Consider the following 16150-nt stretch of genomic DNA (forward strand, 5'->3'; position numbering starts at 1 on the left):
TATTGTTTCGGGCTTGGGTCGGATTCGGGCTTTGAATTTTTGCTCGGGTTCGGTTTTAAAATGCATTTTCAAAACCCCATCGAACCTCCGACCTTTTAGTCGGCATCCTGGGTAATAATCACTAGGTTCGTTGTTCATAAACATTTACTGCATTTAATACACGCATCAAACCGACTGTCCCTAGAGCAAGTGGCAAAGGGCACGATGGTTGGTACCCGAGACCCAAATTCAAATCCTAGTTGATTCACATTTTCAGCTAAGTTTATTTTTACATAAAATAAACGAAGCGGGTAGCGTGCTACCTATCTCTCAAAAAAAAAAAAAAAAAAAACACGCATCACCACTCTTTTTTTGTTTTCAACTTTTTTAGGCATTATAATTTTTTTTTTTATTTTTTAGAAATAAACTCAGCTAAAAGTGCAAAGCAATTAGACTTTAAACTTTAAACTTTGGATATGAATTATCAAGCTTTTAGTGAACTATGCTAAATAATGTTATCACCAAATCGTTACATATGATAGAGTCTTAATTAATTTGTCAATTAATTAACTCAATAGGTTATCCATTAATTATACGTACGTGTCACTTAACTCCAAAAGGAAAGGAAAACCGTGGGCAAATAGGCTTCTTGAGGTGTAAAGCTACAGCGTTTGAAACGGTTAATTAATCAGAGACTTTTTTTGAAGGTTTGAAAAGTGCTTCTTGCTTGCGCCAAGGGAAAGCAACGTTCAATTACTGCTTTTCAAGGAACATATTAATGCTTAGGTGCAGGTATATTACATTACCTGCACTAAAGAAGTGCAATACAAAAATATATCATCTGTTTCTGTAAGCATATACATAAAGTCGTTCACCGAGCCCCTTAGAAAATGTTAGAACCATACTCTTATATGCTTTTGCTACAACTCTTTTTTGTAAAGTATTACTATATATATATGGATCAATACCAAACGGTTTGGCCACGTAAATTTATGAATAAATTCTATATTTATCTATAATTTACAAGATCAACATGAAAATTCAACCATTGATTTGTAGGTTTAATTAATACATAATGTGTAAAATGTTGTAATTTGTAAGCATATGTTGTTCATTAATCCTCTTGTTTAGCAAGATTTTTTTTACCTATATATATATAGAGAGAGAGAGAGAGAGAGAGAGAGAGAGAGAGAGAGAGAGTTGAGCTGCTGAACATATGGTTGTGATTTTTTCGTCATTAGATCGCCTTAAGGTCTGTCTAGTATTATTAACGATTTGTTCCATTAAATCTTCTTTATTAGTGCTATACAAATTTTGAGACGATCTGATAACTAAAAAATTACGAGTACAAATGCTTCCGTGCTTTTAAAAGTATAGGAGCTCAACTATTCACAAGTATCATCAATCATGTACTACACCACCAACTATATATTAAGGTGTGAATTTTGCATGGCATGACACCTAATCCTCAAATAAATGCAAATCACTCATAAATGTTTAAAAAAGAAACCTCTTGTTAAGGAAGCTAAATATCACAAGAGCACAAGGCCACATATGTATGTAGAATTAAGCTAAGATCTTAATTCCAACCTTCAATAAAATATAAGCATGTTTGACTTAACAAGATAAGGCAACTTTAAGTTGATTGTGGGGGTTGTTAGATAGTAAATTCAACAAATAAATCTCTTTAAATATTAAAGCAACACTAAGAACTACGTGTTGTGTTTTGTAATGTTGCTCAATTCCAATAAATTAGCCTAGCTTATGTATGATTTTTTTTTAAAAAAAAGTGATTGCCTAATGGGATTATGTGAGTACTAATAACTTGCCAATTTAACAAGAAGTGATTGAATGAACCAATATATAGATTTCTCTGACGAGAATATAAATATCAAAAACACCGCTAGCTTAAATTTTTTCAGAAAAACGATTGTTTCATATAATCTAAAATAGTATCAGAATAGAAGTTTCTGAGTTCGAATCCCCCCAGGCTTCTCGAACCTATTAAACTTTCAATGGATAACATCGCATGTTCCAAGTTTCAAAACCTCCAGGATTAATCAAATCAAATTAAGTTTTCCAATGCTAGTACACTGTTAAATTACTAAACAAATTAGTCCAAAAGGTCCCAACCCTACTAGGAAGCCCTACTGGGAAAAAGAATACATGCATAGCCATGCAAAAAGTTTCATGTGATCAAAGTGTGTATATAATTAAGCAGGGAATAAAGAGTCTACAAGAATCTTCCAATAAGATGGTTTCAGAGATAAGTACACATCTCCTTCCTCTAGTAGTCTAATTAACTTCATGGAGCAGGGTCACCTAAACAACTTCATCTTATGTATCCTTCATTAATTGAGTTGCCACTGAGAAAACAAAAGGAGTGACAAATTATTGAAACATGCATAGGTTGTTCTCTCTCTCTATAGGATTAGGTGAGTTGACTTTGCCTGCAATAAGAAACCCCTGGAATAGAGTATAACTAGGTCATCCTAGTGGTCTCGTTGGGTTGGTTTCTAATGAAGCTCCATAACCACAATAGTTTTTTAAGAGAAGTTCTAGAATGGTATCATCTTTGTCCTACTAATTCTACGCCTATTTGGCATTAAGGATTGATTTGGACAGAGTAAAATGAAAAAACGATTTGGCATTAAGGATTGAATTGGACAGAGTAAAATGAAAAAACGATATTAGGAGAAAGGGAATGATTGAGGGACTCAGAGACATCAAAGATTGTGATGGATGGAGGGCAAGTTTTAGAGGGTTTCAATCTAAACCTCTTAGGTAGGGTTTAATAGTCCCATCTCAACAAATTTGACAAAATTCAGTGATTTACTTTTATGATTCTGGAAGAAAAAACTTTAGTGGGAAGCTTTCCAATAGTATTTTGTTGAAAAGTTCTCGATTTGCTGTCATGCGTCAGTATTGTCTCTATCCAACAATTACAATCCTCCTCTATAGTATTTAAAAATTTCTTGAGGCTTTAATATTGAAAACCGCCAATAAACTCTTAAGTAAAGACAAAACTAACATGTGGCAGCGTATCAGGGACTCCCCAATAAGGTGTCGTTAAAAAGCTCCCAACTAAGATTTATCTCACTCATGATGCTTTCTAGTCATTAAAATGTCCGATAATTCTTTTTCTTGTCTTATCCTCTCAAATTCAAACTTTATTGAATATTTAGCGACCTTCCAGATACATCAACTCAGCAAAATTTTTGGTTACTGGGATGCACTAATTATAGTCATGTTAATTGATAACATAAGATATGATGCGGTTAGATATCTCGGTCAAATAAACTATATAATTTTAGTGTGTCAAACCCTGACGCATTTTCTACACGTCAAACGCGTTTGCTTATTTGAGCTTGTAACTTTTTTAAAAAATTAATTTCTGCTGCGACTAACAACTCTACGTGATATTGGTCTCTGTTCTTGAGACCTCGTTGTTGCCTTCGGTGTCATTCTTTTTTAAAAAATTTTTTTTTTTCGTATTGTAATGATGTCTACAAGGTAGTGATCACAAAATAAGTTTCCAAAGTCAAAATAGGTATGCTTGTTTTGTCAATACTATTCTAATTAAGGTAAAAAAAGGAAAAGGGTTAATTTTATTAGTGCCCTTCTGTCTATCCCTTACTACGAAAAGATCCTCAGCTCAATATTCAAAATACCATCTTAATTTAGAAAAATTATTAAGATTATCTATATTACTAACATTCTGCCTAAGAATGTAGCAAATCACCTCATAATTTAGATGCACTATCATGTAAAATCATAATTGTGCCTACCTTGCAGAGGAATAAAAATGATACGTACGTTTCCAACGCAATCACAAAATGAAAATCCCTCTAGTGCATAACTAAATAAAGTATAACATATCCTAACATCCAAACAAAGCCATAATTTGTTAGACCAGGTTTGAAGCTTATGACAAAAAAAAGAGAGAAAAAGTTCACAGCTTGCGCAAAGGGAAGTGATAATGGCAAGGACCTGTTTGGCTTCGAGTAAAATGTACCAGAAATGATGTGTGCATGAAAATTGTTCAAAGAAACCTTAATAGCTATTCCAGTAGAACGCAAGTGTTTAGAAACCTTCGAAGCGTGTTACGCGCATTTGCAGAAATTAAACAAGAACCTAATCGTAAAGTCGTGTAACATGCAGTTGTCGGCGACAGCAGTTAAGTGCCATGTATACAGCTGACCATTCATTGCTGGCAACTTAGTAGTAATAACACAGCTATGATACAGACACACAAGAAATAAAACATACACAACTTGAAAGATTGGCTAATCATCGAGCTCAACCAGCTGAGCTCTTCTCTCAGCGGCTTTCTTCCTGACGAAGATGCCCCATCTCATAGCAGCTTTGATCTTAAGCCACCCCACAACAGCTTTCCCAGAAGTGCTTCTTTGCTCCTCGTCGAAGTTGAAGTTCGGGCAAGGGGATGGCATGTAAGAGGAGAAGCCATAACCGTCTGCCGCTACGTTAGTTGGAGCCCCGCTTAGGACACGTAGGAGATGCTGCATCTCTTCGTTCTCCAGTATCTCGTGGCTGCGCATTCGGATCTCATCCTCTGTTAAGTATTCGTCGTAGAGATTGAGGTCAGTTGGCCTTGAGGATTGGACCATGAAATCAAAGCTCGATTGTTGCGGCGGGCGGAGTGCTAGATCGCTAGTGCCTTTGTGAGTTTGGTGGGAGGAGGTATTGTTGAATTGGCTCTCTGGGGCAAACGAAGTGCTCTCGAATTGCTGGATGTTTGGTGTAAAATGCTGAGCATCGGTGGAGTACGTTGATAATTGATTCCCGTTGTACCCAACTGCATTTCCATCTACTGAACAAAATAAAATTCACATTTAGCAAACACTGGCTGTTGGAAAAAGTTCATAATCATCCAAATCATTTGAAACAAAGCATAGGGAGAATAGACGCATTCATATGCCACACTCATTCAATACAAGAGGGGAAAAAAAAAGGTATCGCAAAAGGCATACAAGGTTTACCAATAAAAGACCAGTGAAGAAATTATGCAGCTACGCTACTGCACATGGTTTAGAAATCGGCAGAACTTTTATGTGCAGAAATTATATCCAGGTCATCGGACTTGTGAGGAATAATTTCATATAAGAAGACGTAATTATTAGATTAGTTGTTAAAAATGCATAAAGAGTTGTTCTTATTGTCATATTCACTATTTGGATGCAGTGTTGTTTCAAATGACTCCAAATTAAGGCCACCCTCTTAACATTCCCAGTATGTGTAACCTGTTAACATGTTCAGCAATGTACAAGTTATCCTGCAAAAGAGCCATAAACACCATATCCAATATGTGCACTTTTGTGGGTGTTCATGACATAGAAAATGTTAGGCATTGGATCCAAAGAGAAACAGGTGCTCGTAGGACCGGTATATTACTTAAACGAAACACGTGAAGTAGAAAGGCATGTCTTCCGAATAGTTAAATGCAATAAAGATAATGTATGCTATAAACCAGTGCTTGTTTACCAACACAACACCATGGGGATCTAAGTTGAAGGACTCGTTACCTCCACCAGCTACTCTGTCCATCGAAGGTTGCTCTACAGGCACTGGAATTGAGGCACTAGGCTCAGATGATTGCTGGTCATATTGAACAGGATAACTCGATGAAGCTAGTCTAGTATCATTTCTGGTAGTAACTGACTTTTTGTTCTGCTTGAAGTTCAATAGAACCTTGCCATCGTATTCGACAACGTGTATCCAGTTATCATACGCCTGTTTCACTAGTGTATCTGCAAACACCTGCAGATACAATTAGAGTATTCATTATCCTTTTCAGCAATAATCTTCTGTTTTTGCTTCATTACCATAATAAGATGTCACACACATTTCAAGGACCAGATCATGACAAGTCGATAATTTAGGCTTTAAATTGGATGGTATAATTAGCTAGAAAGAATGAGATAACAGCAGAGGCAAGTTAGGATGTGGTATAGCACTTCACATTCATTCATCTAGAACAATAAATATATTATTTAGTACAGACCAAGAATAAAATTATCAGAAGAACATGCATTATAAGCTTGACAGAGAGGAGAGATCCATAAGTTAGCAGTGACTGATGATAATACTATAGTGTAATCCTGGACTGACTACACGAAGAGGTACTATGTTTATTTTATAGAAAGCATAACATGCAAGTGAACATCCATGATCTGTCGATAACACCTTGATTATGGCAATATTGCTAGGCTGGAAGCCTTACAGGCAAAATTGAAGAATCTCACTTGCAAAAGCAACTGTAGCCACAAAAAGAGGGAGTATAAACATTTTACAAATTCCTTATTTTAAATTTCAGCAAACATAAAAGGTTCTTCGTTAGGGAGGGATGTATTGAAGTTTGCAGGCCAGGAATATAATTGGAAGATAAAATAATAATTAAACCACAATCACTGCTCAGCTCTTGCAAAGACCATTTTTCATTTGACTGGCAACGCCTGAAGATTAGACTCATCCATCAGAACATTTTGCAGAATCTAATGTAGCAAAAAGAATCCAAAAGGTACCTACCTTCTGGCTGTCGATCAGGGACTCGGCTGAAAAATATTGCCCTCCAGCAATCAGGCCAGTGAACTCATATATATTATTGAATATAGCACCAACATTTCTTGTGTCATCAGAATAGTAAACGTAGTACTTCCCACTCAAGACACAGGTTTTGGCATGCTCGACAAGGATTTCCCACATCTTATTTGACATTCCACTTCCGAGGATCTAAGAAATGCAGAGAAGATTTTTCAGTAAAGTAACAAACTAGGACAAGGCCAGATTTCACTGGAAAAAAGGGTCTTTCTCACACACATGTATCCCCGTGAAATCGTCTATTTAGATATATACCCTGTAAAATTTGAATTTCATATTATATCCTGTTGCATTTTCTTACAAAATAACCTTATCCTAAGTTGTCATCGAAACCATGGATATGTCAGTATTGTATTAGAAAAGGTCTTCTAAAGGTTGGTGTCTTTTGAATCGGGGAACATATAGGTAAAACATTGAGTTTTTCAAGGGTATAAATGGCAATTCAGATTTTACAAAGGCATATATGTGGATAGATATTGTTGCACGAGTAAACTGCAAGTATCTAAAAAAACAAGTGCTAAAGGTTTTACATTTCTCAATTTTTGCGGATCCCGAACAACAAGCCGAAGAAAATCCTCAACTGTATAAATTCCAGCTTGGTTTAACTTCTTGTGAAATGCACCGTCCTTGCCAATCTTTTCCAATCTCCAGACGTCATCCTTTAAGGCAGGTGGATAATGTTTCTTGTATACTAAGAACACAAAAGAAAACAGGCCAAAAGCTAAGAACCAACACAGAGATGAACTATGAAACTACATCAATATGTTTATAAACCTACATTCTCCTCGGTGATCCTTGACAGTGAAAGCTTCGGTCTTTGCCTCCCTAACACGAACACCTTCACAACAGCCTGGGGCAACCTTCAGACCAAGCCTGAACTTCCTACTTCTTATCCAGCTGGAGTTATCAGTAAATATCATTTCCCCAAGGGTTCCAACACCTTCTTTTAAAGATACCTGTAGGTCACCAGTTAAAAGAGGTCTCTTTCCTTCACGTTCTTTGACCACATGGGTTTCAAATTCTTCTTCAGTCCAGTCATCATCGTCCTCTTGGTTGAAATCGCCCTCAAGCACGAGAACGTCCAGTTTAGCAGATGACTCGGGTCCCTCTGTTACAACATGCCCAGTGTTGGCATCAAGCAACACGACATGGATTGCTGCTCCCTGCTCACCTTCGACTTTTCCTCCTGTAAAGAGCGGCAGAGACAACCTCGTCCTAAAAGTTAGCTGCAGATTTCTCCCATCAGGACCTTCTATCCTTTTCGGAGAAGACCTGCTTTTCTCATGTATTAGTAAAAAGTCGAACAGATAAAAGCACAAAGAAACAGCTACATTTCTACCTATATTTAGACAACCAAAAAAATACACTTGACAAAACATACAATGAAAAACATATAATAGAAGACTTCCACCACAATTATTTTAATAGAAATAGCAGCAACACTGAAAAAGGACGAAGTATTTGGCACTCTCTGCAGGCTGGCTCAATTTAAGAAATTGAATATAAACTGGCGTTAGCTAACTACAAGGAGGTCGGATCGAAATGATAGGAGTAACGGCCTATTCCAGAAATATAAACAATAAATAAATAAACAAGAAGGTGTACACACCAAAGGCTCTTTATAAATATGCAAACACAATATGAAATGCGTGTTCTTATCACTTGCTCCAATATTTAAGATGTGTATACATACATATTTGAGATGTGTATACATACATATTTACACGCCCAAACACACACACACACACACGCACATACATACATGTATAGAATATAGATACGATATGTGAATACACAGACAAACACAGACACACAAACAGACACAACATTAACTATATAACTATAGATAGACTGATAGAGATATAGATGTATATAGATGTATACAGGGATGGGATAAAGATATAGATATTTAAGCACAAACACTCAGCTCACAATATTTGCACATTCAAATGTATTTATGTCCTTCTTAGCAACGTGTGTATGTATGTGTTCATCTCTGTCAACAACGATTCCACTAGATTTTTGTGCCTTTGTGCACAGGCCTGTGCCATACTGAAATTTTTTAACTTGTATCAAGAGATAAAGTCATGGACTGAAAGTATTAGCAGCTGGAGACAAATGCACAAAGCTACAAACAAGTAGCCAAGTGATAATTCCTTCAATCTCAGTCACCCTAACTAATAATAGTTACAACACAATGCCAGAAGACTAATATAACTTGCTTCTTTGCACTTGTCTATGTTTCATTGAGAAAGTGTTGTTACAATCTGTGATAGTATATATGCTCCCACAATAATTTATGTTTTCACCAACATGATCTGAACATTCAAAATACTACTTAGGTTTTTTTTGGGTTGGGGGGTAACAGTCAACGCAATAATAAATTGCAAATTTATTGACGTAAATTATTCTCTAGTTTGATTAGTTAATTAATAATATAATAAACCAAATGAATCCTATATGACCAATTAATAAGACCTAACTACTCAAAAGCTTGAAAAGTACGAAGACAAAGCCAACACAACATTGTCTAAATATCTAAATGAGAAAATCCATCCAACTATTAAAGTGTAAATCCCATGGTCTTGCACCTTCCTTGAAGTCTAGCAGGTCCCAACTTCGCTAAAGCACGTTCCACCTCTTCACTGACCTGTTTAAGCACATCAAAAGTAATGCAAGAAATTAGGCAAGCAAAAGAAATAAGAAAATAAACAAGCAATTCGTTAGAAACCATCTTTTCATCTGTTCAGTTAATTGATATTAAAAAGTTCCTCCAAAATGATACATACACTAAAAGATATTTAAATGACCACTACATGAAATAGAAACATTAAAGATACAATTTGAAGTACATAAAGATTCACAATTTGACATACATACCAAGCAAAAAAATTTCAAACAAACACATCATGTAAAATTTGTGTTCCTAATAAACTAACAGGAGAAAAGAATCACCAAAAAAACTGAAGAATAATAGAATGTTCTGAAACAGAATGAGACATCATGCTCGGAACTAGAACGAGACATCAAATAAAAATCTCAGATCAAACACAGCATAGTTGACACCCTACTTCTATATTAGAAGAATGGCAGTTCATGCTACACTGCTTTATCTATCACATACAAAAGCAATATTGAGCAGTCAATACTCTCTTCAATTCCTTCCCTATTAGGAAGTTGATCGATCATTTCATGACAACCAATACAAAAGACACATCAAAAATTTCATGCTCCTACAACAAGGATGTGGATAATAATGAAAGAGGAATACATGAAAAGCACCTAAATCACCTAAAACTTTAAGTAGCTCCATGTTGTCAAAAAATGGAAAACTGCATATGGAAGGACCCTTTTCCCTACACAAGTTACCAGATCATCATCTAGTTCACCTTAGAATTGAAAAGTAATTTGTTCATAAGATCCAAATGATTTGCATGCTACAAGAATATACAGTTGCCCACAAGCTGATGCTAAATTACAAAGCACAAAAAGCTATATTCTAGATTTGTAAGGGATTCCATTTTAAACAAATAGCATAATTTTATCAGAGCATTAATTCATTGGTTATGGCCCAGAAATGTTATCCATAAACTGATGGAAACAACCACACATTGCACTCTGATTGAGATAACTAAGTTCAAGCATACCAAGCTTCTTTAGGAATCAACCAAAGTAGCAGTTCCACCATAATGAGTCATAATCTCCTATGATAAAAAATATTACTACACTTGTAAACCTGAACAAATATGCAGATTATTGGTGAAAAAAACAAAAAAAGAAAAAAGAAGTTGACACCAATATGTAGTTTCCATTTAATCAGAGCATGATGTATGAATGTTTAAGTCCAGAGCCTATAGCATGGTCATAATAGACTAACTTACAACTCTACGAAGAATTGGCTCCAGAGATGAACAAATTTTCTGCAGACTATCCACCTTGAGAGCCTCCACAATGACACTGCAAAGCATACAGTTTTTTTACTTACTAATTATACGCAAGAAAGTAATTGTAGTTTCCACTTTAGTAGCAAAGCTCGACAGGCAGAAAGACAGAAACTTAAGGTAAAGGATCAAGGTCTATGCATACATAGATACGCGAAGATAAGAAAAAATAAAACATAAAGACCAGTATACTTCATAACTCCCCACCACCCCTCGAACCTGTAGTTACAACAGTTGACATTCTATGCAGTTTCTACCTCGTTACATCCAACTCAGTGTTTTCTCTTGAAATAACTAGCATACTACTTATATGTCTAACACAACAAACTAAAGGGCGGGGCAGTCATCAAAAGAACAGAAGACGGTGTACAACATAAGCCCCACTTAAAACTTCTCTATCTAGGGCCAATTTTCACCTGAAGCAACTTCATTAACTAATTATAGAACTACAAGAAAATGAAAGTTCAATCACAAAAGAGGCTTCTCTTTGAAAAGTAAATTAAAAGATAAACCACAAAAAGCCATCAATGAGGCCAATTCTGTCCTAAACAAAGTTCATAACTTCGCATAAATTTACTTTTACATCATAAAGCTACCGACTAATCTGATAATCCAATTATGACCGAGATAAAGAGAACATACGAAGTGAAAAACCTAATTTAACAACAAAAAGAACCTATTTTGACAACAGTTTCACGATCTGATCAATCTTTCAAAACAAACGACCGAATCAAATCCACCCCCCAAATACCTCGCAAGCTTCGGAACCCTCGGCCGCTTCGGCTCAGGCAACCTACCCTCGTCCTCCGCGGGATCTAAACCCCGCTTCTCCCTCGCCATCGATCCCGGGCGCCCCAATTGCCTCGTCGGCCTCTGCATCGAGCTCCCGAAGCCCCTAACGCTCCCAGATCTAAACCGCAACATCCGAAACCACGATCAGAGCCCAAATCGCACAAATCCGAACCAAAAAAGCAGCACAAAAAAAAAAGATCCCTTATCCGAATCCAAAAACCTACCGAGAATCCCACAGGATCGTCGCAGCGACTAGAGAGAGAGGGCCGAGGGTTACGTGTTCACGCGTCTCTGCTCAGATCGCGGCGGAGAGAGAGAGAGAAAGAGTGAAAGAGAGAGAGAGAGAGAGAGAGAGAGAGAGAGAGAGGATTAAAAAGAGGCGAATCCGATGGGTTGAAAAGGGGGGCGCTACAGAAGCTAGCGAGAGAGAGAGAGAGAGAGAGAGAGAGAGAGAAAGACTAAGCGGAGACTAAATGGGTAGGGTACGGACGAGTCGAATGGAGTGTGTGTATGTATGTGTATCAGTTTATGTGCGTCTGTGATAAAAAGGGTGTGCTTATCACCTTATCACTTGTTTCTATTATTCGCAGCTTATATATATATATATATATATATATAGGGCTTTTTTTGCAATTAGCCCCCTGAAAAAAATTTATTTTAAAAATAACCCCAGCAAATTTAAATTTACAAAAATGGTCCTGACCTTGCCATGCAGGCGCCACATCAGCGCCACTTGGACGGATTGGGGTGTTTAGTTGAACACGGTGAACCATTCACCGTGTTCAAATACGGTGAATGGTTTACCGTATTCCATACTTATCATTTTCATAATACGTATATTTTTCCTTTCCCTTTGCTTTCCCCAGACACGGTGAACCATTCACCGTGTTTAGACACGACACGGTGAATGGTTCACCGTGTTTAACTTAACCAACTGGCCTCGCCCGGCCCGCATGGCACTGACGTGACGCCTACGTGGCAGGGCCATGGCCATTTTTGCAAATTTAAATTTGCTGGGGCTATTTTTAAAATAAATTTTTTTCAAGGGGCTAATTGCAAAGAAAAGCCCATACATATATATAAAAGAATCAAAATCGGTTGAATTTTTGATAAAAAATTCTATTTACTACATAGATAAAGATCAATAACTCCAATCTTAAATTGAACGATCCGATCACCCATTTTTAAGACGTTGTTCGATTTTAACTGTTCATTTTATACCCGCTTGATGGACTTTATTATGATTTTGAAAAATTACGAAATTTATTTTCTAGAAGTTTCAAATACTCTAGATCATATTTAACGGTGTGGATCCTCTCCCTTCCCTCTCTTCATTGGCCTCGTTCACCCAACTCCAGTGTTTTCGTCTGAAATAACTAGCTACTACTTGTACTGGAGGCTAAAAGATCACCACAAACTAAAGGGCGGGGCAGAATGCAAAAGAACAGACAGACGGTGTAGCAACAGTGAGCAGCCAACCTACAGCCACTTTACAACTCTCTATCTAGGGCCAAATTTTCACAGCTGAAGCAACTAATTAACCTATTATGAACTACAAGAAAAATAAAGTTCAAATTCACAAAAGAGGCTCTCTTTGAAAAGTAAATTAAAGCTAAACCACATACAAGCTCACTCAATGAGGCCAAATCTCTCTCCTTAAACAAGTCATACTCGCTAAATTTACTTTTACCATCTTATCATTTTACATTTGCCTTCTCATCCACTCCTTCTCGACTCTACTATTCTGTATACTTCCTCTTCTTCTATATTCCACGCGCTTCGCGATTAACTGTATCACTATCTATCCCTCTTCTTCGTACGGCGAAGTGAAAAACCTAATTTAAACAAAAGGAACGAAGGAAGTATGTTGACAACAGTAGTGTGCGAACAGATCTGATCACAGTGCTTTCAACAACAAACCCGAAGCGAATCAACAATCCACCGCTCCCAAATACGCTCCGCAAGCTTGGAACCTCGCAGCTTCGCTCAGGCAACCTAACCGCCTCCGTCCTGCACGCGTGATCTGAAGACCCGGCCTTCTCCCTCGCCCATCGATCCGAGCGCCCCAAGTACGTAGAGCCCTTCGTTTCCGCTTCACATTCTGCAACTCGAGTCCCCTCCCTCCTCGATCAACCCCCTTACCCTCTTTGCTCCCCCTAGATCTTATAACTGCCACACTCACATCTCTCGATCATATCTGCCCCACTGATCAGTTTAGCCCAAACTCGACAAATCCGAACCAAGCAAAGCAGCACAGGCGGAGCCGACCGCGCCGTCACCGTGCCATCGCTCCGGCTGGCCAAGAGGAGAGAATGAGAAGAGAGAAGAGAGAGAGATACGCATTCTTATCTCGAATACAAGAAGACTACTACCGAGAGATTTGCCGAAGGATAGGTCGCGCGGTAGAGAGAGAGAGGCCGAGTTACGCTGTATCACAGAATGGGCATCTCTTGTGCCTACACATGGAAAAGAGCTACTTGGCGAGAGGATGAAGAGAAAGAGATGAATAGGAACAATATTCTAGACAGAGAGAGAGAAGAGTATTGGAGATTTAATCGAGGAGAGAGAAGGAGGAGGCAATAAATCAAGAGGCCGAATGCCGATGGTTGAAAGGGGGCGCTACAGAAGCTAAGCGAGAGAGAGAGAGAGAGAGAGAGAGAGAGAGAAAGACTACAGCGGAGACTAAATGGGTAGGGTACGGCACGGTCGAATGGAGTGGTGTATGTTATGTGTAGTCAGTTTATGGTGCGTCTGTGATAAAAGGGTGTGCTTATCACCTTATCACTTGTTTCTATATTCGGCTCAGCTTATATATATAGTATATATATACTATATTATACGGATTTTTTTTGGGGCCATTTAGACCGCTGACAAATTTTTTTATTTTAAAGTAGTCTGTCAAAATTTAATTTTGCAAAAATGGACCTGGGACTGCCACGCAGGCGCCACGTAAGCGCCACGTGGGCAGGACTCGACCGTGTGTTAAGTTGAATACGGTGAACCATCACCGTGTTCACCGTGTCAGCAAACAGCAGGTGAATGGTTACAACATGTTTAAATACGATATTTTTTGTTACATAATTTTTGTATATTGAAAGTGGAATAATGAGTAGGATGTCAATAGGTACTGGTATGCGACCCCAATAATTAATCCAGATTCAAGACCCGAATAAATTATATATATATACATAATGTTATTTTTATTTAGTTTCTCAATATATAAAAATTAATAATTTTTATTCCTGTAGATCTTCACTCCAACAGCGGGTTTTACTGGTTGGATGAAGATCTAAGGAATAAAAATTAGTTAAATATTTTATACTTATTGTATAAATAAACAAAATAGAATTACGTGTATATATATCATATAATTTATTCGGGCGTTTGGATTCGGATAATATTTTGCGAATATCGATGAGCTATTACTCCCTATCCTTATTCCATTGTTTCAATATACAAATCGTAAGTAAATACGGTGAAACCATGTCACGCGTGTTTAGATACGGTGAATGATTCACCGTATTCAACGTAATACCCTGCCCACACCCTACCCGCGGGCGGCTCGAGGTGCGCCTGCGTGCAGAGACATGCCATTTTGGCAATTTAATTTTGATAGGGCTATTTTTAAAATAAAAATTGGGCTCAGGGGGCCTATTTGAGACAAAATCATATATATATATATAATATATATATATATATATATTATATATATATATTATAGTATATACTATATATATATATATATAGGTGCGCTAGGATGCTATGGAAGCATGGAGGGGCTCCGTCTTCCACATGTTGTTTTCGATGGTTCGGATCTTATCGAATCGACGAATCGGCTCCCGTTAGTACTTGATCTAGAGTATTTGAAGTATCTAGAAATAAATTTTGCGATTTTTCGATATCTGTTTGGCCTAGTGATCGAAGTGGCTCAAATCAACTGGCTGAAATAAAATCTAAACAACTATGATGATATGAACATTAAAATTTTAGATCAAAGTATTGATTTGTTTATATGGTATAGGAATTTTCTATAAAATTTCATGTGATTTGGATATTTCTAAGTACCGTAAACTTGGGCAACTGGGCCACCATCACGGCTTTGTTTGAAAAATTATTGATTTTTGAAGGCCCTTCGATCACTAGGCAAATGATATCGAAAAATCGGAAAATTTATTTTCTAGCGTACTTCAAATACTCTAGATCAACTCTACGGAGGGCCGATCGTCGATCGATAAGTCCGAACATCGAAACCAACTGGCTTCCCATAAGCATGACCACACTAACTATATATTATTATATAATATATAAGCACGTATTTAAATTTCGTCGTCAACAGACCATTTTTTTGCGGGAAAAAGAATTCACTCCTCTTTTCCTTACGTAAATAAATAACAAAATTAAACAAACTTTTAATTTGCTTTTTGTCTCTACAACAAAATAAAAAATTATCTTGATCCAAATTCTATCCTATATATAAAATCACGTATTTCAAATTTCGATCTGTCGACTAGATCCCATTTTTTTGGCGGAAAAAAGAATTGAAATTCCTCTTTTCTTTACGTAAAATAAATATAGAATTAAAACACAACTTTTAATTTCTTTTTATCTCTAGCAACAGAAAAAAAATTAGCTTATCCTAAATTTTTTGCAATAAATAGAATTATTTTAAACTATTATAAATTTTTGAATAAATATCTGTCAATATTATATTAATTGAAAATAATTAATTAATAATTAATGTGTTATCGATCATGTTGTACTACACTTCAACTAGTATATATAATATATATATATTATATATATATTTATAATATATATAT

The 16150-nt window shown here is 36.8% G+C and overlaps 1 protein-coding gene across 2 annotated transcripts; it reads right to left on the reverse strand.

Annotated features, from left to right (window-relative positions):
• LOC109725555 (calmodulin-binding protein 60 C-like) lies at positions 4008–11811 on the reverse strand. Of its 2 annotated transcripts, none has more exons than XM_020254793.1 (9): positions 11555–11811; positions 11290–11448; positions 10479–10554; positions 9189–9247; positions 7376–7869; positions 7128–7288; positions 6526–6729; positions 5523–5757; positions 4008–4807 (listed from the first exon to the last, which is right to left on the reverse strand). In XM_020254793.1, exons 2-9 carry the CDS (start codon positions 11415–11417, stop codon positions 4266–4268), a joined length of 1899 nt encoding a protein of 632 aa, XP_020110382.1. In that variant the 5' UTR covers positions 11418–11448; positions 11555–11811; the 3' UTR covers positions 4008–4265. The 2 variants fall into 2 exon arrangements, with proteins under 2 accessions (XP_020110382.1, XP_020110381.1); XM_020254792.1 differs by having other exon boundaries at positions 4008–4810; positions 11555–11810.

The sequence above is a fragment of the Ananas comosus genome, linkage group 20 (genome assembly GCF_001540865.1).
Source record: "Ananas comosus cultivar F153 linkage group 20, ASM154086v1, whole genome shotgun sequence".
Taxonomy (NCBI): domain Eukaryota; kingdom Viridiplantae; phylum Streptophyta; class Magnoliopsida; order Poales; family Bromeliaceae; genus Ananas; species Ananas comosus.

Excerpts from the sequence above, each read along its gene's own strand:
- LOC109725555 (XM_020254792.1), bottom strand. The coding sequence starts at position 11,417 with ATGCAGAGGCCGACGAGGCAATTGGGGCGCCCGGGATCGATGGCGAGG. Across the intron at positions 9,248-10,478 it reads AGCCAATTCTTCGTAGAGTT|GTCAGTGAAGAGGTGGAACG; the intron begins GTAAGTTAGTCT and ends GTGCTTAAACAG. Across the intron at positions 5,758-6,525 it reads CCCTGATCGACAGCCAGAAG|GTGTTTGCAGATACACTAGT; the intron begins GTAGGTACCTTT and ends TTGTATCTGCAG.